We start from the raw sequence: 25,690 nt of genomic DNA, 5'->3' as shown, positions 1-25,690 counted from the left end.
TAAATAAACCCTTTTTTTCATGACTAGAGTTGCTTGCCACTCCCTGCAGTGGTCACCACAGCCTTTCCCTAAAGACCAAGCAGGAAACTAAGCAGAAGGAAAAGGAGAAGTCACTGTGGGAAGAAGGGAAGGGGGAGAGGGATGGGGGATGGAGGGAGTCTCACCAAGGAAAAGGAACAAAGGACAAGCTAGTTGTCCCTTTGGAACTGGAGATCTGGAAAGGGAACTTGATGATCCAAGCCCTTTTGACTTAGTTTACCCATGAAGCTGGTTAGCTGTACCCTCCTTATATCCAGTCCTACACTGCAAAGGGGCTTTACTTCCCTGTTGGGCAGATTAGTAGACTGAAGCACAAAGATTTTTAATAATTGCTCAAGTTCTCACAGCTAACAAGTGCCTGTGTTTGGATTTGAACCAGTGCTCTTTCCTACTGTTTCCTCCCCAGCCCTGACGCTGTCAAACATACCCAGAGAGCTACCTTTCAGAGCAAGAACTATTGTCATAGCCTTTTCTTCTTTTCCTTCATTAGCAGTTTTATTCCTCATTGTCATTCACACTTAGAACAGATTTTAAAGGGAAGGGAAAAGGGGAGTGCCAAATGATGGGACAATAGCAGGGGCCAGAGGAAATTCCCAAAGGGAAATGAAATTCAGACATACTTGGCACACATGCACACATGCACACACCCTGTGGGGAATCTGGATCCGGAGAAAGATCTGATTAAAGACCCAGAGTCACCATTTCTTGACCTCATGCAGGTCACTTTCCTCTCCCTCTGCCTTTATTGCCTTCCCAATAGATGGCACTGGCAGACAAGTCAGAAGACTGAGAACTGAGTGTTGTGGGTCCAGGGGTCTTAGCATAGCGCTGGCCACATGGTAAGCACAAGCCAGCAGTTAAGATTATTATTATTATTATTATTATTAATTCTCCCACAAGGGTTTTTCTGCTATCCACACCTTTTGCTCTACAGTAAAGCAATGAAAATATATGCACACTCTCCAGTGGACATAAGCATGACAAATATTAGAAACAGAAACCCTCGGGGGAATTTTCCAGAAGGAGTCCATAGCAGAGTGGTAGAGAATGTTTTTGCTGCATAGCTGAGACCATGGGAAGCAGGAAGAACAGGAGACACACACACCAGTGGCTAGGTAGAAGAAACAAACTGAAGGCTGGAGATCTGAGGAGAGTGGGCAGAACATTACAAATCGTTGTTTACTACGTGAATTTTGGACGCTAAACTCTTCATACACAATTTAACACTGAGAGGTTGCCACTTCTGTAGTAGATTTACTTATCCAATAACTGGCAGAGATTAAAGTTTGAAGTTGGCAGGCCAAACACCCAGGCCAGATTCTGGATCCTTCAGTGACAGACCATCTTTCAGGAGTCAAAGGCAAACTAGTACCGTCTCAACAGTCATCAGTTACCCTCTAAGTCTTCTCAGGGTACTCCATGCAGCTCTCGGTAGGGTCCCAATCTTAAAACCCACTCTACAGACTACCACTGGGGAATGGCCACATCCCTCAGACCCTTCCCTTGCAGGGAGGCAGGCTTTCAAAACTTCAGGTACTCTCATAGAAAGGGTTGTCTTAGCAGAGAGGGCCCAGGAAGAGTCTTAACCACACTCGAGTCTTCTGAACACCAGGATTCTGTGGCCCATCTCAATCCCTCCCTCTGAGGAGCACCGATGTAGACAGGGGCCTGCAGAACTAATCTAGTGAAGTCTTGGAGCGTTTGCATGACTTCTAAACCTACCTGGACTCACAAAACACCGCCATCCCCAACTAAACCACAGACTTCCTACATAAATTCTTTCAGAGACAGAGAGTATCCTGCTCTACCCACACCAGGATACGGTGAGCTGCAGCCCCAAATACAGATTATAACGTGGGTCAGCTCGTGTTGTCAGATCTGTGAGAGGGCATTTGCAAGGAGCTGACCCCTCCCAAGGTCAACTGTGTGTCCCCCAGCCTTCCCTGTCCAGAGCCCTAGGGAAAGGAAATCAGAAAGGAAAGAGGCTGGCCCCTCAGTTCAGTTGCTCCTGCTGTTCTCCCAACCCCCACCCGGTTTGGGGGGGCAAAGGTTCTACCACACTGCAGCCAGGCCCTCACCTGCTGCATTGCCCTGAGAAGCCAAAGCTGTGCTGATTAAGATCAAGGTGGGGCTCAGGGCTATAGGAGGGGGATTCAGAAGCAGGAGGTCAGGGGGCGCGGAGGGTGGGGGGGCGGGCCTGGGGTCTTCAAATTCTGTCTGCCAACATCTTAATAATAGCAACACATCTCCCGCGGGGCTGAATCCCGCCTCGGGCCTGGGATAGTTAGTATTGATCGGTTCATCTTGCCTACTTCATTATGTTGGCAAGAACCTCTCCAGAGCTCCTTAACTTCTGCACTCTCCACCTCTCCCGGCACAGGCAGCACCTAGTTGAGTTCTGCACGGAGTTCTGGTGGGTAACCTACGTTCTGCCAAAGAATGGGGTGTTTTCTTTGTGGTAGGGGTCGGGGACACGGGGGTATAACCCGGTGGCCAGCTCGGTGGCGCCGGCAAGCGACACACCTCGCCGGCTCTGGCCCCCGTCGGTCCCTTTAATTCGAGTTCGCTGCGGGGCCAGGTGCGGCGCTGCGTGGCGCGGTGCGGCGCGGTGCGGCTGCGGGCGGCGGCCGGGCGCTCCGTACGCGCCGCCCGCGGGACTGCAGAGTCTGCTCCCGGCTGGCCGCCCGCACCCCGCCGCCACCACCGTCACCGCCCGCTGCTCGGATTCTGCCGGCCCTGGCTGTCACCCAGGAACATGGAGACTCGGATACCCATCTGCAAGGGTAAATCAGTGTCCGGCGTTCGGTTGCGCGTGCTGCCATCCTTGCCCGGCTGCAGCGCCCCAGAGGGGCTGCAGGGCACCCCGGTAGTCTGGGCGGGCGAGCTGGTGCCGACCCCTGCTGTCGACCTGAAGGGTTATGGACCCACGCCGGTCACGGCGGGTGGGGAAGGGGGACTTTCCCCTTCTGAAGAGTGTATGGAATGGACTCGGAGACCCTGTGGTCTGTGCGTGACTTAGGGCGGAGGGCGCAGATTGGAGGTGGCGGGTGATGGGAAGTGCAGCTGACTGCATAGCCATGTCTGGTAAATAGTGGGTGGGTAGGATAGGACCCGAATCACTTGGGTCCTCCCGGTTGCATTTGCCTCTTGGCAACGGAGTCAAATAGGCTTCTCCGCAGTCGCTGTTTTTCCACTTGGCTGGGGTGGTTGGTGGGCTGCCGCGGAGTCCCCTTTTCTAAGAGGAAGCTAGATCTGGGGCAGATGCCTGGAGAAGCCTGCTCTGCACCGTGAGAGTTCAGGCTCTTGTGTGTTTTCGGGTGGAGACGTGCCTCGGTGGTCGCTAAGCTGGACCTCGCAGGCTCCAGCTAGGCTGTCCTCGGGCCCGCAGCGCGAGCCCACTGCACTGCGCAGGAAGGGGTTAAGGTGGCACGCTCAAGCCGGCCGACGGCTGCAGGCTCCGGTCAGCCGCGCGGATTCCGGCGGGAGCGCGCCCGGCGGAATCCCGGCTGGAGCCCTGGGCGATGGGAGAGGTCCCAGACCCCTCCCGGTACTGGGGCCAGCGGGATTGGGTCGGCGGGGGGCCAGCCCGGAAGCCAGCTTCCTCTAGGCTCCCCCTCTCCGAGAAGCCAATCCGCCTCGCAGCCTGGCAGCTTGAGCGTTTGTTCTGTGCTTCCCTGCCGAGATGTGAGGGATTTTCTCTTGGGAAGAAATCAGTGGTCGAGTGCGTGCCCAGCTCAAATGCCACTCAACCGAAAGCAAGGCCTGAGGCCTAGGGATCCCGGAGGGAGAGTAAGTTCAGCGACCCCGGCTATCCAGCATTCTTACAGAGGCTATCTGGCTGTGTGCGGGGGGGGGGGGGGGGGGGGGGGGGGGAGGGAGGTGGCGGGGATGGGGGAGTCTTTCTCAAGCTGGGAAAGAGTGTGTGCTGGGGAGGAAGGATTGCTTCTTCACCCTACGTAGCTAAGGTCAAAAAGGAAAACCTTCTCCTTGGGAGATAGGTGTTCTGACACCAGGATGGAGAAAGCTGGGTCGCTCCTGGTGGCAGCAGAGAAGTAAGGGGAGAAAGTACTTCAAGCTGATGAGAAGAAAGGCTTACCCAGGAGAAGCTAGGAGGGTACAGGGTAGTTCTCTCGGTCACTGACACCATGGAAAGTAGGCACGGGGGTTTGCCACTCGCAGAGAGGGTATCTGCCAGAGTGCTTCTAAGTCTTGGTTTCAGCTGCCAGAAAACCCTGGTTTCCACCTTGCTGCTGTGTTTTCCAGGCAACATCACGCCTCCTGAGGACAACCAGGAGAACTCTGGCTTTTGTTGAGCTGTGTGTCTTACCTCCTTCCTTCCAAAGGCTTCAGACCCAGACTTTGCTCTTCTCAAGTCCAGAATGCCCCTGGCCAGGCATTAGTCTGTCCCTCCAGCCCTATCCAGCCCTAGAGCACACCTCCAGGACCTGGAACCTGCCCTCCCGCTCAGGATGACTCACCATTATTCCCAGCTCAAGTGAGAAGATGTGACAGGGAGCTGAGCTGCCTATCTGTGTATCTAGGATTCCTGTAGCATCTCATCTGTTCTTCAGGGAACCGCAGGCGCCTGCCTGGCCAGGTAAACCAAACCATTAATAACAGCTTATAGAGGTATTGGGGATGGTATGGGGACGAAGACCCAGGCCCCAAACACCCTACCATGAGTACCTCCTGTGCTGCAGGTGTTGGCAAAACATTAGCATCGTGTACCTGGCAGAAGGCTCCCTTCTCGCCTCTTGCTATGGAGCTGTGTCCCAGGATGCTGTGTGGTACAAAAGAGCCTGTCTCGGTCACCTGCTCCCAGTGTATGTCATTCTATAATTGAAAGATTGTTCCCTGAACCCTACTGATCCCTAGACAAGTTACATGGCAAAAGTAATGTCAGTGGCGGGGGTGATGCTATGCTAGTGGTTTTTCTTAACTCTTGGCTGAAAGATGGGGAACGTCAAATGCAGCTCATGTCAGGTTGCCAGTGACTGGCGGTCTCATGCCCTTACCTGCCTCTGTCTTTCAGCCAAGCGAGGCTGCGTCTCCAGCTCTCAGAGGGCTCTGGGGCTCTCCTGCAGGAGCACAGCCTGATGCTTCTGCGTTCCCTCGGGCCCAGTTACCAGCACCCTGAGCCCCCTGCTGCAAGAGGCATAGAGTAAAGCACTCTCCTCAGCCCCAATTATGACAGTGGCTACCGGAGACCCGGTGGATGAGGCTGCTGCCCTCCCTGGGCACCCGCAGGACACCTATGACCCAGAGGCAGACCACGAATGCTGTGAGAGAGTGGTGATCAACATCTCAGGCCTGAGGTTTGAGACTCAGCTAAAGACCTTAGCCCAGTTTCCAGAGACCCTCTTAGGGGACCCCAAGAAGCGGATGAGGTACTTCGACCCCCTCCGAAATGAGTACTTTTTTGATCGCAACCGCCCTAGCTTTGATGCCATCTTGTACTACTACCAGTCTGGGGGCAGGTTGAGGCGACCTGTGAATGTGCCCTTAGATATATTCTCTGAAGAAATCCGGTTTTATGAGCTAGGAGAAGAAGCGATGGAGATGTTTCGGGAGGACGAAGGCTACATCAAAGAAGAAGAACGTCCTCTGCCCGAAAATGAGTTTCAGAGACAGGTGTGGCTTCTCTTTGAATATCCTGAGAGTTCAGGGCCTGCCAGGATTATAGCCATTGTATCCGTCATGGTCATTCTGATCTCAATCGTCAGCTTCTGTCTGGAAACCTTGCCCATCTTCCGGGATGAGAATGAGGACATGCATGGTGGTGGGGTGACCTTCCACACCTACTCCAACAGCACCATCGGGTACCAGCAGTCCACCTCCTTCACCGACCCTTTCTTCATCGTAGAGACTCTCTGCATCATCTGGTTCTCCTTTGAGTTTCTGGTGAGATTCTTTGCCTGCCCCAGCAAAGCTGGCTTCTTCACCAACATCATGAACATCATTGACATTGTGGCTATCATACCTTACTTTATCACCCTGGGGACAGAGTTAGCTGAGAAGCCGGAGGACGCCCAGCAAGGCCAGCAGGCCATGTCACTGGCCATTCTCCGTGTCATCCGGTTGGTAAGAGTCTTTAGGATTTTCAAGTTGTCCAGACACTCCAAAGGTCTGCAGATTCTAGGTCAAACCCTCAAAGCCAGCATGAGGGAACTGGGCCTTCTGATATTCTTCCTCTTCATTGGGGTCATCCTCTTCTCGAGTGCTGTCTATTTTGCAGAAGCTGATGAGCGAGAGTCCCAATTTCCCAGCATCCCGGATGCTTTCTGGTGGGCAGTCGTCTCCATGACAACTGTAGGCTATGGAGACATGGTTCCAACTACCATTGGGGGAAAGATAGTGGGTTCCCTGTGTGCAATTGCAGGTGTGTTAACCATTGCCTTACCAGTCCCTGTCATAGTGTCTAATTTCAACTACTTCTACCACCGGGAGACAGAGGGAGAGGAGCAGGCCCAGTACTTGCAAGTGACAAGCTGTCCAAAGATCCCGTCCTCCCCTGACCTAAAGAAAAGTAGAAGTGCCTCTACCATAAGTAAGTCAGATTACATGGAGATACAGGAGGGAGTGAACAACAGTAATGAGGACTTTAGAGAGGAGAACTTAAAAACAGCCAACTGTACATTGGCTAACACAAACTATGTGAATATTACCAAAATGTTAACTGATGTCTGACGAAGCCTATTAATGTACTCACAGCTCCACAGGACTAATGCAGATGTTGCATAAGAGCCTGCATTGTAGTCAGTGTCCTACAGTGTGCATCTGGTTCTGCATGGAAAGCAATAGTCGTGCAAGTGACTTTTGACCTTTTGATTTTTGATTTAGAACACAGAATATTTATCAATGGCTTTTATGAAATCTTCATCACTGACTTACAGGTTTCCAAAGATGGGAGTCACCTATGGAGCCGGCATCTCATTGGCACAGTGCCGCCACCTCATAGCCCGCACACAATCCATCGTATCAACGCCATCCTAACACCCTAACTAAAGGCAAACACACCTGGCAGGTGCCTCCTCCCTGCCACACCCTACCACCCCACTTCAGCCCACCCACCCCTGCACAGAGGAGCACTACCATGGCTTAGTTTGAAAGTTCTGGTGACTACTCCAAAGGTCGTTCCCATTTTTGCCTTGAAAAGAACACACGGTCCTGTGTGTTGGAATTACTTTCTGTGTCACAGGCTGGGGTTTGTAGATTGCAGTTGCCAACTAGATGCTCCGGAGTCTTATGTTTCGTAATGGACATGCAGCATTCTGCTTTTTCTCTGCAGTGTTGACGTGGGGGAAGCCCAGGGGGTGGGGGAGGGACAATTAACATGACCAAATATGAGTTGTCAAGTTTTATATTTGTTCCCTTAGGCCTATGGGGAGAAGCTACCGAATTCAGGGACTTCTCAACTTCAGATACTGTTTTCGCAAGCTTCAGGGTCACAGAACATGTTCAATTTCTTCTCTTACTCTGGCGTTTACAGACATCTGCTTTCCCGATGGTGTGGGCCTGCTCCACTACAGTGCAGTGGAGTAGACCAGTCATGCAATAGAGCTGCATGGGTGTTCACTGCATGAATCTCAATATTTAAAACACAGAGGATAACTTATCTTCCTAGTAGCCTATACAGTATTCATACGTAGAGTATTAATAGCCTTGGGATGGTACTGAACTAGGCTTTTTTTCCCCATCAGAAGGCAAAAGCCCTCCATCAGGGAAAAGCAAATAGACTATTTGGAATGGGGAACCAAAACTTCTGGCTGGCCCCCCAGCCCATCCACCTCTGTTCTTTCAATGGGAGCAAAGACTCTGCCACACCAGGAGAATGAACAGAAAAGTCAGAGTCTAAGCACTCACGTGACTGAACAGTGGGAATTAATCCAGTCATGGGTATGGCTACAATCCTTACCAGGACATTGCTCCTGAGGACAGGCAGATCTGTGGGTTCAGTGTACATAAATATATATCAGCTATCTATCTTTCTCCCTCATGTGTTCCTCTAGTAAGCTATAGAAAAATTGCATTTGAACATTGTATAAGCTTATGCAATATTTTGACACAGGGCAATTTATGCATGTGTTTGACTATGTGCACTAGAATATATATATATACATACACAAGTGTGTGTATATGTACATTATACACACACACATACACATATATATATATATTCATTCTCTGGAGTGCAGATTCAGGAGCAAATCCATTGCTTGGTGGGTTGGTTGTATAAGAAGCCCAATGGGTATGTTAAAACCCACTGAACCTGGGTTTGCTGTCATTGCCTCAGACACACTCCAGTGTTCATGGATTCCTAGACATTAGAATTGTCTTTCTGCCCTCCATGTGCTGCAGCTTCAGTTTCCCATGGCTGAAGCTTGTCTTACTGAGTGCAGTGCACAAGGGTCCTAGAGCCCTCACAGCTCCAGCTATCCTGGGTCAAGCCCACCCCAGGCCTCTCTACAACTCATCCCATTAACCATTTCCACTATTATCCTCTCTCCCATTTGATTCTCTCTCATTTGCCTCTGCATCCATCATTTTCATGAACCTGTCCCTAGGATGGATCCTCTGCTTTGGTCCTTGGGACCAGATTCTGCTGATCTAGACGTAAAGGAAGCCTCCTATTGGTGGAAATTTCCAGATTCTGGAGCCAAGGGATGGATTCCCTACACAGCCCAAAGCATCCTTTTCATTACTTAACTCAAACTCTCTCCCTAGCACACTGGTAATAAGAGCTGCCCTTTAAAAAATGAGAGTTGTCCCGCCTCAAAGAGATGTGCTAGATTTTATTGACTCCCCATGGGAAGCCTTACCCTCTCTGAGGAATGGATGGGGGTGAAGGGGGAAGATGAAGGGAGCAGGAGAAAGGAAGAAAGTAGGAGCTGAGATTGGTACATAAAATTTCAATTAAATAATAATAATAAAGGAATTACCCCCACCCCAAGAACAGGTAAAGAATAAATGAACGCTGTAGAGCCTCAATGTAGAGAATGTATTGGCCTTAGGAAGTGGGGGACAGCTTGTGCCTCTTCATGCTAGGTTTCTTTGCCTTTTGACACAGTGGCTTAAATTCCCCAAACACAGTGAATCATAATCAGACTGTTCAGTATTGATTCCAGCCCAGGCATCACTGTTCACTAGTTGGTACCTACAGTTGTCTTAGGGGTGCTAGTCCAGGGTGCTCATTAGTCCTGGTCACCCACATCCCCAGAGTATCCCATGCCAGACACAAAGCCTCTGTGCTTTTTTTCTCCTTTGTGGGAGGTGGTGCTTCATAACGTGGGGTGGGAGGGACATACTGGAGGGTAGAAAGTTAAAGAAACCCATACAAAAGTCTAGGTAGGGGAAAGTTACCTATTCACAAAATCCTTGGCCTGGGAACCATAAAATGTGCGCACATGTGCATCATAAAATAAATGATACATCATTGTCACACAAAAATATAAAATATGCAACATATATGCAAAATACCCATAGGCCAAAATAATATAAACAGTATACAAATAAGAGATATACAAAACAAACACGTCGCCCAAATATAGAATGTGCATACCAACACAGAATATCTGCAAGAGAGATATTTAACCTGTGTGCAAACACACAGCATACAACTCATATGCAAAATATACAAATCCAACTGGGGGACAATGGATATACATCAAAATGCATAAATGATGCTTTGTCATTGTTTCTGCATACGAGCTCAGCATGTATACATAGTGCACAGAGTTATACGAGATACACACAAAAAGCAGTACCCATGCCCAACAATACACACAAAATTTAGACATTGAATCACTAATCATGCATACACTTCCACATCTAAAATTTGATGGACAAAGGCAAGGGATCAGATTTAATTGCTTTTCCTTGCCTATATCAATAACCCTCAACATTCTCCAAGGAGTCTCTTCTTTGACATCCAGCCTCCTTCCTGAGACAGGATTCCTGAGGTTTCAAGCAGAAAGATGGGCCACTACATCAAGCACTGAAATCTCCTGGGTTTGCTACCATTCACCTTCTTTCAAACAGCACTCAGAGTGCAGGGTGTGCGAAATGACCTGCAAGAACTTAGCAACCTAATATGGGCTTCCATGATGTACCTTTTCTTTCAGAGAAAATCCACACAGATGACTCAGTCTCCCCTCCAAGTATCCACAATCTCCAGGTTTATCCCTATTCTCTTGAAGCAGTGATGGCTCAAGAAACTATAGGGTTCTGGACCCTAAGCCAGGTTGAAATACCCCAACATTCTTTGAGCCAAAAGATCTTATTACCCAGCCTTCCAAAGTACCTCTTTGTCTGGAGCCATGTCAGAAACTTGATTCCCTATATAGACTTAGCTCCTAAAATGAGACTCCTTTTCTTGCTCATGGCATTTCACTCACCCTTGGGCACAAATTTAATAAGTCAACTCTTGATCACCATCTCTGAGTGTTCAGTCTAGGCATGCTTCCCCACCAGGGCTCCCAGGGAAGCCTGACCTCCCATTCAATTGTGGTGCCTTGACAAACCTGCAGACCAATTTAGCTGAAGTAAAATGTGACGAAGGACGCTAAATCATGGCTAAAAGAGCGTTAGCAATCTTTTGAGGACCTGATTTCTATCCTCTATTCTAACACTAGATTTAAACACTTTGTAAGATTACCCACCATCATAGAGCCCCAGGTACTACTGTTCTTTCTGCTCGTAGGACCAGGTAGGGCCTGAGTACTTTTTGGCAAAGGTTTTATGTAGCCTTGGATCAACTTCTACGGTTCCAGGTTTATTAGCACTCCCTTCAAGGTTCCAGAGAGGAGACAACAAGAGCAGAAAATGAGCATGTGGTCCAAAACTTGTACACTGGAACTTGTGTTTCCAAAGCGAGATACCAATTTCCACCCTAACTTTGTGAGATGCTCTGTGGCCTTGGACATTTTAAAAGTTGGAGTTTCTGGGAGGTTGGGAAGGAAGGAGTCAAGGAAAGGCAGAGAAATTGTCAGGAAAGAGAAAATAACTGAGCAGTTGACTTTCTAAGTAAGTTTATCAAGAACCAAGTTTTCATTGGTTAAATAAATTTAATTTTATTTAGTTAAGACTCTATGCCTTTCTGGAACTTCAGTGGTGTATGATTGTCAAGTCTTGGTGAGAAAAGATGGCTCTTCTAAGGATCCTCCGCCTGGGAGCTCAGTGCCAGTCACAGACATGGAAAGGAGGTGGAAACTGATCTTCCCCAGAGAAAGCTAGAGGAAGTACAAGGGCATGTGAAGGTCATAAAGAGTGCACAGTGCTCTGACCTGCTAACCTAGGAAGGAGGAGGACCCCAGAGCTCTCCTGTGGCCCCCTATTCCCCTGCCGTAACAATCTGAGTGTGGCGGATGGGATGGCTACCTGGCCTGAAAGGGGTCTGATGTCTAGGCTACTATTTCTGGCTACACAATAGAAGTCCCTTTTACCTTGATAAAGTTTCCATTGTTCAGGTTCAAATTCATGACCTTAGTTCACCAACATCCCTGGCCACTCGAGTCAACCAGCAGGAGATACATGCTGGAAGCTGTCTTCATAGTTAGTGTGACTGTCATCTGTACCCTCAGTCTTGGCCCTTGTTGAGACCCCCCCCCCCAACCTCCATGGAGCAGAAAGCAGGGAAGGACAGGAGGGGTAAGAGAATCCATTACAAGCACCTCAACTAACCTAGTCCACTTTGCCTCTCTTTCTGTCCCCCTTCCCCCGGAACTCAGCTCCATCCCTCATAGTTTGTGTCTAATGTTTTTAAAGAGGAAATGTGCAATAAAAGCAATAGTGACTGTTTCCTTTAGCAATAGCTCTTTCAAAATCTTGCTCTCAGGACTGAAAAGTGATAGATAGTACATAGACCACCAGATAACGCCCTTGACCTCTGGACATTTGTTCCCAGTTTCTGTAGTTCTTCCCACTTCATCCCATGAATGATTCCTGTCTGCTGAGGTCTGACCTCCTTCTGCAGTGAACGAGTACACAGAGATGCAGTGTTCCCCCAAGGAAGGCCTGTGAGAAGGCCTTCTTTTGTCGTCTTTCGGGCTCTTTTCTGTGTGCATCTCTCTCGATATGTGTCTCTGTGCCCCTCTTCCACTGCCTCTCCTTCCTACCTGTTCTTTCACAGCACCCTAGAGACATCTAGGCACCGAAACCTTTGCGTTTGAGTGACCTCATGCCAGCCCATCTTGTTGACTTTGTGTTGTCTGTCAGGTATAATGGAAGCCTATAAGAGAGCGCTTACTGATAGATAAGAATAAAGCATCCTGAGCCATTATAGAAGATCCTTTCCGTGCAGAAAAAGCCATTACTTGATTCTTTTGCAGCCTCTCCAGGGAGATGAATATGAAATGTAGCCCTGAGGTGTACACCTGGGATCAGTTACTTGGGCAGATTTGGGGATTGCCCTCTGACTCTCCTTCACAATAGACTGACTTGCTCAACCGTATAGACTTTATCAGCGCTTCAGAGCAAAGTGAGTCTTATGGCTTTGAAGGGAGGTGGACAGGCACAGAGGTGTGGGTGGTCAGGGAGTAGCATTAGTGAAATAAACCCCACTTGCCACTACAGGGTGCAACTGTGCAAATATTTCACACATCACCCAGGGCTTTGAAAGGGATCCCTTTCTTGAAACATCTGTGAGGCGAGCTATTACCATTCAGACTGGACTCAGGGAAGGCTGGCGACCCCGGGAGCCCTTTCCATTCCTTCTCAGTTTACTTTGCTCCACACATCCTTGTATAGCCTGACCTTGGGGAATCTCAGGGAGGAGAGTGTCCTAAATGCTTTGCAATCTGGTTATTTGAGGGGAGATGGGAAAATGTGTGGTTCGGCTTTTGTGATTGGAAAGTGGTATTTCCAAAATAGGTTAGGGTAAACTCTTGCCTTAGTTAAGTAGAGCGTTTTGAGAAGACAGAAGACCTTGCATGGCTCAGCGTCAACCTTCTAAACCTCAGTGCTTGGTGTATGAAAACGAAGGTGAAGCAGACCAAAGAAACAGGCTAAATAATGCTGGCTGCAAAATAGATGTGGGCACATTATAGCTTATCAGATGCGCTGTTTGCCTCTTCCTAAAAGTATAGAAAGACAACATAATTCCTGTCAATAAAGAGTTTAGTTAATTGGTCCTGAGTTATTAAGAGGTTTCCCATATATACATATACCTGTGTGTATATATGTATAGTGTATGTATATATGTATGCCATTTATTTCAGAAAATTACACAAATAGATGTTGACCAATCTCAGTTTCACTAGTGTGGAATAAATTTGGCATTCTAAGGAATAAGCTGCGTTTACTTGAATTTTAATGTGACCTTTTTTTTGCATTCTTTCCGCCTCTCCAGCTCTGTGCTTTTTGTGCTTAAGAAACTATCTAGAAGGCATTTCTTCAAACAAAAGGACAGGCTCAGGGTTGCCTCTTTCCCTTCCCTGCCAGGTGGCTGCCTGACTCAAGGATCAAAGGGAAGTGTGATCCCAGGACCAGGTGCTTTCTTTTCCTTTTTTCTGCCTGCCTTGTTTGGCTGTAACCTCATCCCTCAAGACCAGAAAAGTTATGCCCAACTTTGTAGCTCTAGGGGAGTGGAATATTCTGAGACTTGGCACAGGGCTGGTCTCTAGTTTTCTCTCGGTCGGTGTTAGAGTCCTAGGCTTGGATTTCTTGAGTTCTGACTTAACGTCAGTGAAGAATGAAAAATATGGGCTTTGTGGTCGTTGGTGAAACGAACCCGGTATGCAGTTGAGTCCGCTTAGTGTAAACAGAGGGCCAGGCCTAGAGCAACTAAGACCCACTTGTCTTCTTGGGGGATGAGCTGTATACACCATTCAAGAAACTTCTGGGTAGAAGCCTAAACATGCCCTCCTTGCTATCCTGTCTGGCAATGTTAAACTCCCAGGGAAACACTTTTCTCAGCCTCATCTCTGCATTAAACTGAGTGCACTCTACTTGGAGGTGGGTGGGAGGGATTCCTCACTAGTATCTGAAGGTGATACAGGGGTGGCTGTCATCTGCCCGCCTTCCCAGAAGCTCGGCAGTCTGGTCAAGTGAGCCATCATCCAGGAGTGGAAGCCTTTAGCCTTGACTTAGCATGACCAACTGGAGAGTGCTGCCATTGCCCTGTCTAAATGGTCCCCTCCCCTCCGGCTAAGAAGTCCTTGCATCATTCCACTGACGGATGCCTAGTGCAGGTGTGATTACATAATACTGTGAACAGCTGCTGCATCGGCTCCATAATGAAGGGGAGTAGAGAAACGGCTGGGTCATGGAACCTTAGGTAGCTACCCAGAGGACTCCACGCTGTGTCTCTGGGTCCTTGTGAGAGGCCTCCGAGCCCTGCTTCTCCTTGAAAACGACTCCCTAGACACTGCTGCCTTGCTTGTCTGACTGCGTAAACACTTGGAACTGCAGAGAAAGCAAAGGAGGAGCTTAGGGAAGAGACTGTTCAGGGGCATGCTTCGCTAGCAGACAGTTTCCATATTAGCTGCTAGCGTGACTGGCTTCTGAACTTACGAAGCGAAGGGCAGACACTTTGGCCTGCCAGGCGAGGCTAGAAGGGAGCACACGAGTTCGCAGCTATTCACTGGATAGGGAAGCAAGAAGCAAGGTCTGGGTGGCTTTGGCAAGGGTGAGTCTCAGCTCCTGAGAGTTTGAACATGCTCCGTGCTTGCCCCAGTTCTGCCTTCACGTGGGAGCCAGCGACCCAGTTTCTTTTTGTTGTCGTGCTTGGATGGTTCCTTCATTTGAAGGGCTCCAGGAAGCTGGAAAGTCCCATGACTGATCTCCAGCCCTGCTGGGCAAACAATGCCCCAGCCAAATTGGCCTCTTCCTGGGTTTCTGCATCCATGAACCCCTCTCTCCCACTGAGGGTGATCTTGGAACAGCCAGGGTTAATGGTGCCAGCAAGCAAGAAGGATTCTCTTGTTTCCATTACAGACAGAGCTGTAAAGCTCTTAAGTGGGGGGTTGTTGCGTGCTTATGGGCTTATTATATAGGCTGTCTCTGGAGAACATATCTATATATAATATATTATATATATTATATACGTGTGTGTATAAATATATGTGTGTATATTTATACACACAGTGTGGAAATAGGCTCATGCAGCGTAGACTAATTAGGGTTTCCACTGGCTTCTTTGCTGCTCATGCATGACTCTGCAGCTGCTCTCCCATGTCCTGTCTCTAAAAAAAAAAAAAAAATCACCAAAAACTCAAAGAGGAGAGGAAGATAAATAAGCCTCTCTGGGATCAATAGGAAAAGGAACTCCAAGGCTGATGGCAAAGCTTCCTAAGGATGATGCTGAAAGGGAACTTGGGTCTCCATGGTGATAAGAGACAGAGAACCAATGAGAGCTGAAGGCGGAGCAGGACTTGTGAGGAGGACTCATGGGAGTTGGAAGTCATTTAACTATTTGTTTGCTTCATGAAAATTTAGACACCAGCTGTAACTGCATTGCACAGGATGTATAGATGTTAGCTTTCTTGCTGACATAGTCTGGAAGCTTTCAGTCCCACCAACACTGCCCCCACCCAGGACTTCTGCAGCTGAGAGTCCCTGTGTCAGTAGGGTCTGATGTATGTACATAGATTATACATATATGTGTACATATGTGCCTCAATGAACATTGCCTGTTCACCTTATCATGGGTGTACATAGACTTCATAGAGCTCCACAGTCTTTTGTAAATATCGACACAAGTAAATAAGTATATAAATATATATTACTGAGGATTTATTTTACCATCATTCTGTGTGAAATGACAAAAATAAAATTTTTGACAGACACCAATGCTTTCTGACCTCATTCCTGTTTGGATTGTTGTCTTTAGAAAATAAAAATGTGCCTTACTCTCCATTGTCTGCAGCTATGAAGGCTCATCATCCCAGGACTGCCCATTTGTGGTAATGCATCAGAGACCACCTTGGCTATATGCCCATTTGCCGTTGCCTGCAAATCCCATGCAGACACTGTGGGACATGGGGAAAGCAGAAATGCGTTTGGGATCTCCGCCATTACATCAGCATCTTACACATAACTGGAGAATGTACGGAAAGGGGGACTCGAGTACAGAGTCCCAGGGCAGCCAAGGGTTCATTTAACTCCTTCGTTCACCTTTGCCAGCCCTGTTGTCTTCAGACCCAAACTCGCTTCTCATGACTGCAGGTGCCATGGAGTCTGGACCAACTAGATTCTCAGCTCTCAAATGGTACTGCCTCCTTTGGCCTCTCAACAAATATCTATGACACTGTAGCTCAGGTGATAGAGCACTTGTTTACCACACACACGACCCTGAGTCCAGTTCTCAGCACTGCATAAACCGAGCATGGAGGTCCATGCCTATAATCTCATCTCAGCAATATGAAGGCAGAGGCAGGAGGATCAGAAACCCAGGGCCGTCTTTAGGTACATACTGAGTTTGAGGATAGCCCAGAGTACATAACACCCTGTCCCAAAAATAAAATTTAAAAGGACAGAGGTATCCTGGTTCTCTAGCTCGACGAGGTATCCCTTGGAGAAAATTCTGACACATATTGCTGAGACACATGTGTCTTCTTGCCTTTCGGGGCTAAGTGCATCCAGAACTGGACTTCCCAGCTTTCCAGTGACTCAGAAGCTGCCAAAGCAAGGTCCTTGTCCTTAGCTACCAGCAAGTGCAACCTATTTCACCCAGCACCCATCCTTCGTCCTGCCCAGGTATCCCATTCCAGACCCCAGTTTCTCCTCCCGACAGTCTGCCATGCTCTGTCCCTAGGAAACAGGCCAAGCCTTCCCTCCAGTCTACCCCCAGCTCACATCCTGATCTCACCTGCAGAAAGGTGTGTTTCTGGGCAGCAGGCACTGAGGTCACAAGGAAGAAGATGGGGAAAAAGTGCATTAATTTGCTGCTGACCCCACCAGTGAGTATTTTTTTTTTTTGTGGCATCAGAGACTTGCAAGATCTCTAGACCTCTGCAGAGCAGACCGTTCTGACCAACAGGATGAATCTCCTTTCCTAAGAAGTGGGGAATGGAGTCAGGTTCCCAGGCTAGCCCTCTTGTTAGTCTACTCTACTAGATATGGAATTCCTGACTCCAAGGGGCTGAAGGGTAGCAGCTGCGGAGATGTTTGCCTGTCTCTGACTGCTTGGGGCTTGTTAGGGGAAGCGAGTGGGGAAGGAAGAAAAAGTTTTTATGGGTGAGAACGGAAACAGCAAGGTCCCCAGTAGTCTTTCTACTTGGAGATGGAATGAACGCTCAGATAGCCCCAGGTAGGCCTCCCCAGCCAATTGAGCATGCTGGACGGTCTCTGCCTGGCCTGGAGCCCCTGTCCTGTTTTCTCTCCACCACAGAGGCCTGGAGCCCTGGACTGTGTCCACCAGTAACCCCCAATTCAAAGAGGCATGGATGGTGACGGGGTGGAATACTAGGGAGAGATCCCATGTAGTTCAGGGCCAGGTCTGAGCAGGGAGAAGCAACATTGCACAGGCCCAACTGAGAAACAAAATGGTCCCTCCTGCCCTTGTGAACGAGAACAGGGCAAAAGGCTGCGGTTTTAGTCTCTGATCGTCCCTCAGAAGCTGAGACACTGGGACATGATAATATATTCTCTCTGAGCCTCAGTTTCTACACATCTACAAAAGGAGCCATGAACCTTCCCAGTCTTGTGAAGATTAAATGAGCATCTGGTAAATCATAAAACGTCAATTAAAAAAAATGTATGAATATATCTTCTCCCAAAATTCCATGCTGTAAAGACCCACACAGGGCAGGATACTGAGGGCTATGGGACATAAAGTTGAAGGATTTGGAGCTGGGGAAATGCTTCAGTGGGTAAAGTGCCTGCTGCAGACTTGAATACGCAGCACACATGTAAAAGCTGAACAATGGGGCATGCACAAATGTAATCCCAGGGGTGGGAGACAGGGGCAGGTAGATGCCTGGAGCTCATTGGCTAGATAGTCTAGCCAAATGGATGAGCTCCAGATTTAGTGAAAGACCTTGCTCTAACAATAAAATGGGGAGTGATGAAGGAAGACACTTAGATCAATCTGTGCCCTATACACATGCTGTGTGTGTGTGAGTGTGTGTGTGTGTGTGTGCGCACGTGCACGCATACCTGCCACCTTCTTCTATTCTAAGGATTCCTAACCTAACCCAAATTAACCCCAGAAGACTTGAAACCTCTAAAAAACACATGTGACATGACATATTACAGCCATTTTTCTGTAGAAAGTGTCCGTAGCTATCCACAAGACCCCAGAATTAAAACTACCGCCCTGTCCTAGCCTGAGATGACTTCATCGTGTCTCCAATGTCCAGGATGGAAAAAAAAATACTTTCCCAGAATTATTTCTTTTATTTAAAAAAAAAACCGTCTGGAGCTCCGAATGCTCTTGTCCTGTGTATCTTCGTGTCACAAGAAGAAAGGAACTCACCCAGCAGCGTGTTAGTGCCTGCCACAGAGCCAGGCCAGACTTTGCCCACCACGGCCTACCCTACCCCGCCAGACGTCTCTTTCTACGAATCTGTCCTGCAGTAGCTGTGCCAGGGCCTGAGCCCCAGAATTCGGACCTGAAGTGTCCCAAGGCTGGTTTAGCATAGCTGTCAGGGAGGAGCACATATGTTCTGATGTGAAATTCATGCTATTTAAATGATATGTAAATGCCAAGTCTGTATCTCTTTGATCCCCTCTCAACCCGACTTTCTCGCCATGGCTTTTACTCCCTTTTGTTCCCTCGGGCTGCCTCCTCCTCCCTACACTCCTCTTTAGGTCAGTAACCAGCTGCTTCCACAAATCACTGCCTTATCAGGAAAAGATCAAGGCTCCTTGGCCAAGTACCTGTTCCATCCTGAACACTAGCCAGAGCTCTGAATGCTTAATGGTTTGTAGTGGAGTTAGGAAGAAGATCTTCCGTCTGCACGGCTGCCAGCACTAAAGGAAAAGCTGCCTCTCTCTCTCTCCAGGTTTGCTGGGATGAAAGATTTACATTCTCTGTTTCGCTGGTCATTTGGGGAGCCAACAGTTGTGTGAGAAGGAAAACTGCTGTGAGGTAGGGTGCCTTCTTTCCTCTCCTAGCCTCAGCATCTTACATACCATATCTACCTCATTAGCTTCTCGATACCTAGTATCTGACACTGGTGGTCCAGACACAACAAATATCCATTGAATGAATGCATAAATACACCCTTCAGTCACAATGGCAGCCAAACTATCTGTGGTTCTGGTCCCGCAGAGACAGGGTGATAACCTAGGGCTCCTTTACCTCTATGAGCGGCTCTGAGTCACCTGATTTAAATGGCCCTTGATCAAAATGCCCCCTATTGCCTAATGCCCTGCCCCACATGTCCCAGAACATCTAGTGTCTAGAGCTAAATTTCACAGAAACCCCATGGCCAAGCCTGTCCCAAGGAACTAGAGCTCAGAAGGACTCCCACAGGACTCTCAGATACTAAGCCTGAGAAAATCCTGTGGCTTGGGAGTTAGCATTAAGTTCCAGTACATAAAGGTTACAAAAACAAGACACATAGAAGTGTTTGAGGGCAGCACAGTGGTTATGGGGGTATGCGGTGCCTTGCATGTGCCAAGAACTTACTTTGTGCTCTGTGTACTCCAAAATGTGCTTCCCAAGAGGTATGTCATTAATTTACCTGTAAGTTTTGTAAGAAGGGTGTAAGCTACTGTTTACATTTTACATATGGAAACTGTGACCCGGGTTGTATTTGTAAGTCAAGGTCATACTGCCAAAGAGCTGGCAGAGCCGCTGTGCCACTGAAGCCCTTTCTTAATGAGCCTTGCAATCAATAGAATCCTCCTGTTACCACTGTCTCCTTGCCCACGTAACTGAGGGCTTCAAAGTCTTAGAGGAAGACAAATAAGAAAACCTCATCTGCGCTAAGCAACCTCGATAACAGTCAAACTATCCCACGTAGCCTGGCAGAGCTGGGTTGGAAAAGACCTTGACTTTGACTTTAAGCCCGTTGTGCAGATCCCTGGAAAGTGACAGCAAAGATCTGTGGGGCAGGGAAAGGCTTCAGTCTAAGGAAGCAGTTCCTCCCCTAGCAGAGCAGGAAGACAGACCAGGTAGGAAACTGAGCTAGAGCATCACGGTCCAAGGGTGTTAGATGAATGATCTCCTGCCAGGCACAGTTCACATAAACAAGGCTAGGACAGCTAAGTGCTTTCCTGTTTTAGGGGCAAAGCCCCATTCAGATCCCGGTCAACGAAGCGTCCAAGGCAGCAGGTGGCAGGCACCTCACCTACACGGTCCACAACACAACCACCCAGGCTTGTCATGCTTAGATTGCTGCACCAGTAGGACCAGAAATCTGTGAGAGACTGGGAGGTAGGCAGACTCCCTGGTAGGCAGACAGAGAGAGGGATGTGGCTGGCTAATAAAGGTAATGAATTCCAAATATGGCCAGCTTCTTCCTCACCCTCCTGCCTTGAGACAAAAGCCTAGTAGTTTAAAACAAAGGCCTTGTTGGCTTTTATCTCCGACTGGCAGGCCCCCTGCTGACGGACTAGCTCAAGGAGTTACAGGCAGGATCAGGAACTGTCACACAACAGTTCTGAGCCAATTAACTGCCCTAACTTTCTTTAACTTGACAAACCCTAAATTAGGGGAGGAAAACATGTCAGAGACTTTAAAAACAGAGCCCTCAAGAAGAGAGTGGATTTTTCAGCTTTAGGAGTCCTGTGTCCCTCTGTCATCCCTCACCTCTCCCTGTGTGTCTGTTGTGTGCATGTGTTTCCTCATCCCCAATAAACTCTTCTTCAACTGCTGATTCTGTCTGGTGCTGTCTGAGGTGTCTGAGACTTATCCACGGCCACCTGTGGCACTCGAGAATTTTCCTACCTTTTAATTCTTTAACTAGCAGAGCAAACGAAATCAAGAACCCCTAGACTATGTCATTAGCCACATAGTCCCTCATCCACAACTGTCCTACCTGTTCCTAATACTCCTTCCTCTCCAAGATGCTTCAAATAGTAGCTGTGGATCTCTTTTCTGCCTCTCTCAAGGGTAAAGAGGAAACAGAACCACTGTGTATCGGCGAATCAATCCCACACCAGTTATGTTTTAAGGGGTTATTTATTTTGGGGGGTAAAACTTACATACACCATAAACCGTCAGGAAGGGAGCCTAGTCGCAGGAGCCGGGAGCAGGAGCCAGGAGCAAGCACCGGAACCAAGAGCCGGAACCAAGAGGGCCTATTCCAGATATGCTTCTCTTTTTAAAAGAGAAATATACCACGCCCCAGTGGGCTGGTATTTCAGCAGCTATTGGCTGACGGAGCGGAAGTCGCTCCCCACTGCACTGTGGGCTCGTATTTCAGCAACTATTGGTTGAGGCAGCGGAAGTTACTCCCACAACACCTCCCCCTTTTGTTTAAGTAAGAGAGTTCTAAGCCTACTACGAAATTATATACAGTAAGTACAAACCTACACAATTATATACAATAAATACAAATATCCTATTCTAACTAGCTTAAGTCTTGTATAAGAAATAACTTGGCCACGTCATGAAAAGAAAGTAACTACGTTTATATAATCTTTAATCCCATCAAAGATCTGAGAAGGGAAATAATGTTACCTGAGTAATTAGGAAGTGCAATCAAACTTCCAGAACATGTAACAAATCACATAGACAATTGGCTACCTGGGCAAACACCCAAAATCACGTTTGCAGCGTTGAAGCAACCAACTTTGGCTAAGGCCTAACGTAACTGACATACCATTTTTAAAGGCAAGGAACTTTTTAAAACTATCTTATCCTGTCTTGGCAGGATATGACAGTCCTGTTTTATCCATTTACGGATACTCTGTAACTCTGTCAGTAGTTGAGGTATGGGCATTTCTTTACCCAAAGGCCAGTTCTGCCAAGAAGAAAGGCTCCAGGTGGAGTGTCTTTGGTGCTCAACATTTTCTCGGGAAATAGATCAGTGTTGCCAGGAGCGATTGTGTCTCCCTACCACAGAACTCTGAGTTAGATTAAAGGCCATTTTCTACAGCTCTTTGAAGAGGTTGAAGATTATCTATCTATACTGAATATAATGTCTATGTATCTAAAAAACCTGATTAGTCTAATTATAAATGACAAACTTAGATGACTATTGATCTATATTATTTTCAATATCTATCTAACTTAAAGACTGAAATAGTAAACAACTGTGCAATAAATGGGGACAATATGACCTCCAAGTATAAACAATGTGCAAGTATACATTGCAATATGGTAAATATATATATCAATACATAAACAATATATAAGTATCTTAATCAGAGGTAGAAGTGTACAATGCAATATGGTAAAATATACATATATCAATACAATATATATATATGTCAATACATAAAAATGTTTTAAACAGAGGTAGAAGCATGTATGCATAAAATAGTCAACATAATTTAACTTTGTATCAATATATAAGAATCAATACCAATATATTTGTCAAAAACAATAACTCACAAGTCACGTTGCAAGGAGAAATTTAAAAATCCGTGCCGAACAGGGCAAAGTAAGCCGGCAGAGACTGTCCGGACCTGTGTATCCTGGGAGGCCGAGCTGGGGGTGGGGGGGTGGGGCGGTTCTTAAACCAAACGTTGGGCGCCAATTATCGGCGAATCAATCCCACACCAGTTATGTTTTAAGGGGTTATTTATTTTGGGGGGTAAAACTTACATACACCATAAACCGTCAGGAAGGGAGCCTAGTCGCAGGAGCCGGGAGCAGGAGCCAGGAGCAAGCACCGGAACCAAGAGCCGGAACCAAGAGGGCCTATTCCGGATATGCTTCTCTTTTTAAAAGAGAAATATACCACGCCCCAGTGGGCTGGTATTTCAGCAGCTATTGGCTGACGGAGCGGAAGTCGCTCCCCGCTGCACTGTGGGCTGGTATTTCAGCGACTATTGGTTGAGGCAGCGGAAGTTACTCCCACAACAACTGTGAGACATACATTTGTTAATACACACATGCACGTGCACACACACACACACACACACACACACACGGTAGATGACTCTGAAAGCTGACAGGAATAAAAGGGGCATTGTGTGTACAGTAGATTCACTGACTAAATACATGACTCAAATCTACCCATGATCACCAACCACATGCAGGCACTATGCCCTGCACTTTGCCTGTGTAATCTCATTTAAGTCTCACCACACTATGAGGTCACCGTCACTATGCGAATTTTTAGATGAGGAATTAAAAATGCAGGGAGGCAAATTAATACCCACTCATTCACAGCTAATGAGGAGCATGTTTAGGAGTCAAACGCAAGACATCTGGGAAGCACTGAAACACAGAACAGGAAACAACAACCACCTTGGTGGGGCCAGCACCCAGGTGGGAGTGTTACTGCTGCCACATCTGCCAAGGACACTGACTCTATTCCCCTGAGCCCTCTGATACATGGACTCCTCCAGGAAAATACAGGAATGTTACCACCTCGATGCCTTAGGGAGGGGAGTTAGGAAGTCTGGGGATTACAATGTGCAGCAGAATTGGATCACCTGCCTTGGGTATTTTTATCAATGGGACTCATGAGGCTGTAAGGTGTGAATGAGCAATTGCTATATTAAAAGTTCCTGAAAAAAAATCTTCCTCCCTTGGGCCTCAGCTCCTGAGAAGGAGAAAGAAGACAAACGGGCTGCTGAGCTTCTTCCCAGGTCTCCTCTTCACTTTGTGTTGGCAGGGTCCAGGAAGTGGATAAAGGGATCACCTACACCACCCATCCCTTCAGGTCTAACCAAATCTCCTGGTTTATAAATCAAGGTAAGAGCAGGATACATGTCTTCATGGTGAATTCACTTAGCACAATGCAGTAAACGGTAACGTCCTCTCAGGGGAAGTGCCCTATAAACCAAAGTACCCAGCTCTGTGCCCAATGGGCCACACTGATCATCTCTGTTTTTCCTGCTTGTGTAACTGGGCCCACCAACTTCCCCATCTACAAAGTGAGGCAACACTACTCACGCCCCAGATTGCTAGAAGATAAGAACTTTGTATAACATACCTCTCAGGGAGTTGACAGATCATGGCAGTTAATCACTGTAAGTTCTGAGGCCTGGTCATCAAGCCAACATGCACGAACGAGATGGAGCGCACCCCAGCGCTTCAGTCACCTTTACACAGAGTGATAGGCTAGGAGACGACACCATCAGAGCGCTTGCTCTTGTGAGCTTGATTCTGCCTTATGGTGGGTGATGCGTAAGAAAACTAGGAAATAGAATATAGTGGTGCGGGGGGAGACACTCATATAGGGCAGGTGGGAAAAGTGTCATGGATAAAGTGACATCTAAAGAAAGATTGTCAGAAGGTCAGGGAAAGAGTTTTGTAGGCCCAGAAAGACAAGGGCAGAGTCCCCATGAGAGCAGAACGTGTATGTATGTTCAAGACCAGGGTTACAGCAGCAAAATGGTCAAAGAAAATGAAAAGCAAAGCCTCAAGGAAGGTTGGAAGGGGACTTGGTGACAACTCGTTAGCTGGAAACAGGATTCTGGGTTATGCTCTGGTGGGGCAGGAAGTTGTAGCATCTTTTCAGCTTATCGGATTTGGTTGGGCTTGTCCCCAAAACTGTCTAAATCAGACAGCAGGGTGGGAGTGGAGGCCCAGCGGAGGGCAGCAGCAGAGTGAGCATGTCAGCTTAGATGGGGACCATCAAGAGGTGGTAAGAAATAGATTCTGGATGCTTCATGAAAGTAGTGTCAGCCGGTCTCTTGCTAGGCTGAGTGTTCAGTGTGAGGGAAACAAAGACATTCCGGAGGACTCAGTGGTTTGGGCCTGAGAATCTGGTGGATTGGAGCCATATTTTCTAGTGATGGAGAAATCCATTGGCAAAACCGAGGAAGGCTTTAATTTCCCAAGTGACTCACCTACGCTCTCACCATTTAGCTTTTGACAGTCTTGGATGCGGACAACTGAGTTTTGGGGAACTCCCTTTAGACAAGACTAAGTCAAGATTACCCCTTGCAAGAGATCCTCCCACGAACCTTCTGCCCCATCATAAATCCTTTGCCTTCTCGGAGGCAAACTTGGTCTATCTTGGAAGCCAAGAGTGAAAGCCCAAGCAGGGCCAGAGCCCAGATGGTCAGCCAGGCATAGTCCTGATTTAATTATAAGATCAATCGGACCAGCTGTCCTGCCAGCAGGAGTGTCCCTGGGCCTCAACTTGGCCAGCCCCTAGGGTGCAGTTCCTGGACTTGTCAGAGGGAGTTAGGCTCACACACTGCTCCCTGGGCCCTATCCAGCAGGCTTGACTGGCCTTGCCACTGGCCGCTCAGAGCTTGACACTCTTCCCTCCCAGCTGAAGACAGATCTAGGACATTGCATTGGTTACTTTTCTCCTTGCTATGACAAAACACCCGAGAAAAACAGTTTAAGGTAGAAGGGTTTACTTGCTCATGGTTTGAGAAGACAGTCCATCATAGTGGGAAAGCTGTGGTGGAAGGAGCCTGAGATAGCTGATCATATAGCATCTGCAGTCAGGCAGCAAAGAGAGACAGATACAGGTCTGCTTTCTTCTTTTCTTCCAACACAGGATCATAACCCATGAGATGGTGTAGCCTACCTTCAAGGTAGGCCTTTCCCCTTCAACTAGCCCTCTCTACAAGCATCCTGACAGACTTTGTTTCCATGGTGATTCTAAATCTAGCCAAATGAACAACGAAG

General features: G+C 47.8%; 1 protein-coding gene across 3 annotated transcripts; it reads left to right on the top strand.

Annotated features, from left to right (window-relative positions):
* The first annotated feature begins 2,340 nt into the window (after positions 1 to 2,340).
* Positions 2,341 to 15,825, top strand: Kcna2 (potassium voltage-gated channel subfamily A member 2). 3 transcript variants are annotated; one of them, XM_085677854.2, is made up of 3 exons: positions 2,341 to 2,452; positions 4,303 to 4,636; positions 5,072 to 15,825. In XM_085677854.2, the coding sequence occupies exon 3, from the start codon at positions 5,227 to 5,229 to the stop codon at positions 6,724 to 6,726; it is 1,500 nt and encodes a 499-aa protein (XP_085533980.1). In that variant the 5' UTR covers positions 2,341 to 2,452; positions 4,303 to 4,636; positions 5,072 to 5,226; the 3' UTR covers positions 6,727 to 15,825. The 3 variants fall into 3 exon arrangements, with proteins under 3 accessions (XP_085533980.1, XP_048299388.1, XP_048299387.1); XM_048443431.3 differs by lacking the exon at positions 2,341 to 2,452 and adding an exon at positions 2,679 to 2,822; XM_048443430.3 differs by lacking the exon at positions 2,341 to 2,452 and adding an exon at positions 3,524 to 3,828.
* Positions 15,826 to 25,690: the final 9,865 nt, after the last annotated feature.

The sequence above is a fragment of the Myodes glareolus genome, chromosome 17 (genome assembly GCF_982192425.1).
Source record: "Myodes glareolus chromosome 17, mMyoGla1.1, whole genome shotgun sequence".
NCBI lineage: Eukaryota > Metazoa > Chordata > Mammalia > Rodentia > Cricetidae > Myodes > Myodes glareolus.
Note: the sequence above shows the minus strand (reverse complement) of the source record. Positions and strands in the feature narration are given on the sequence as shown.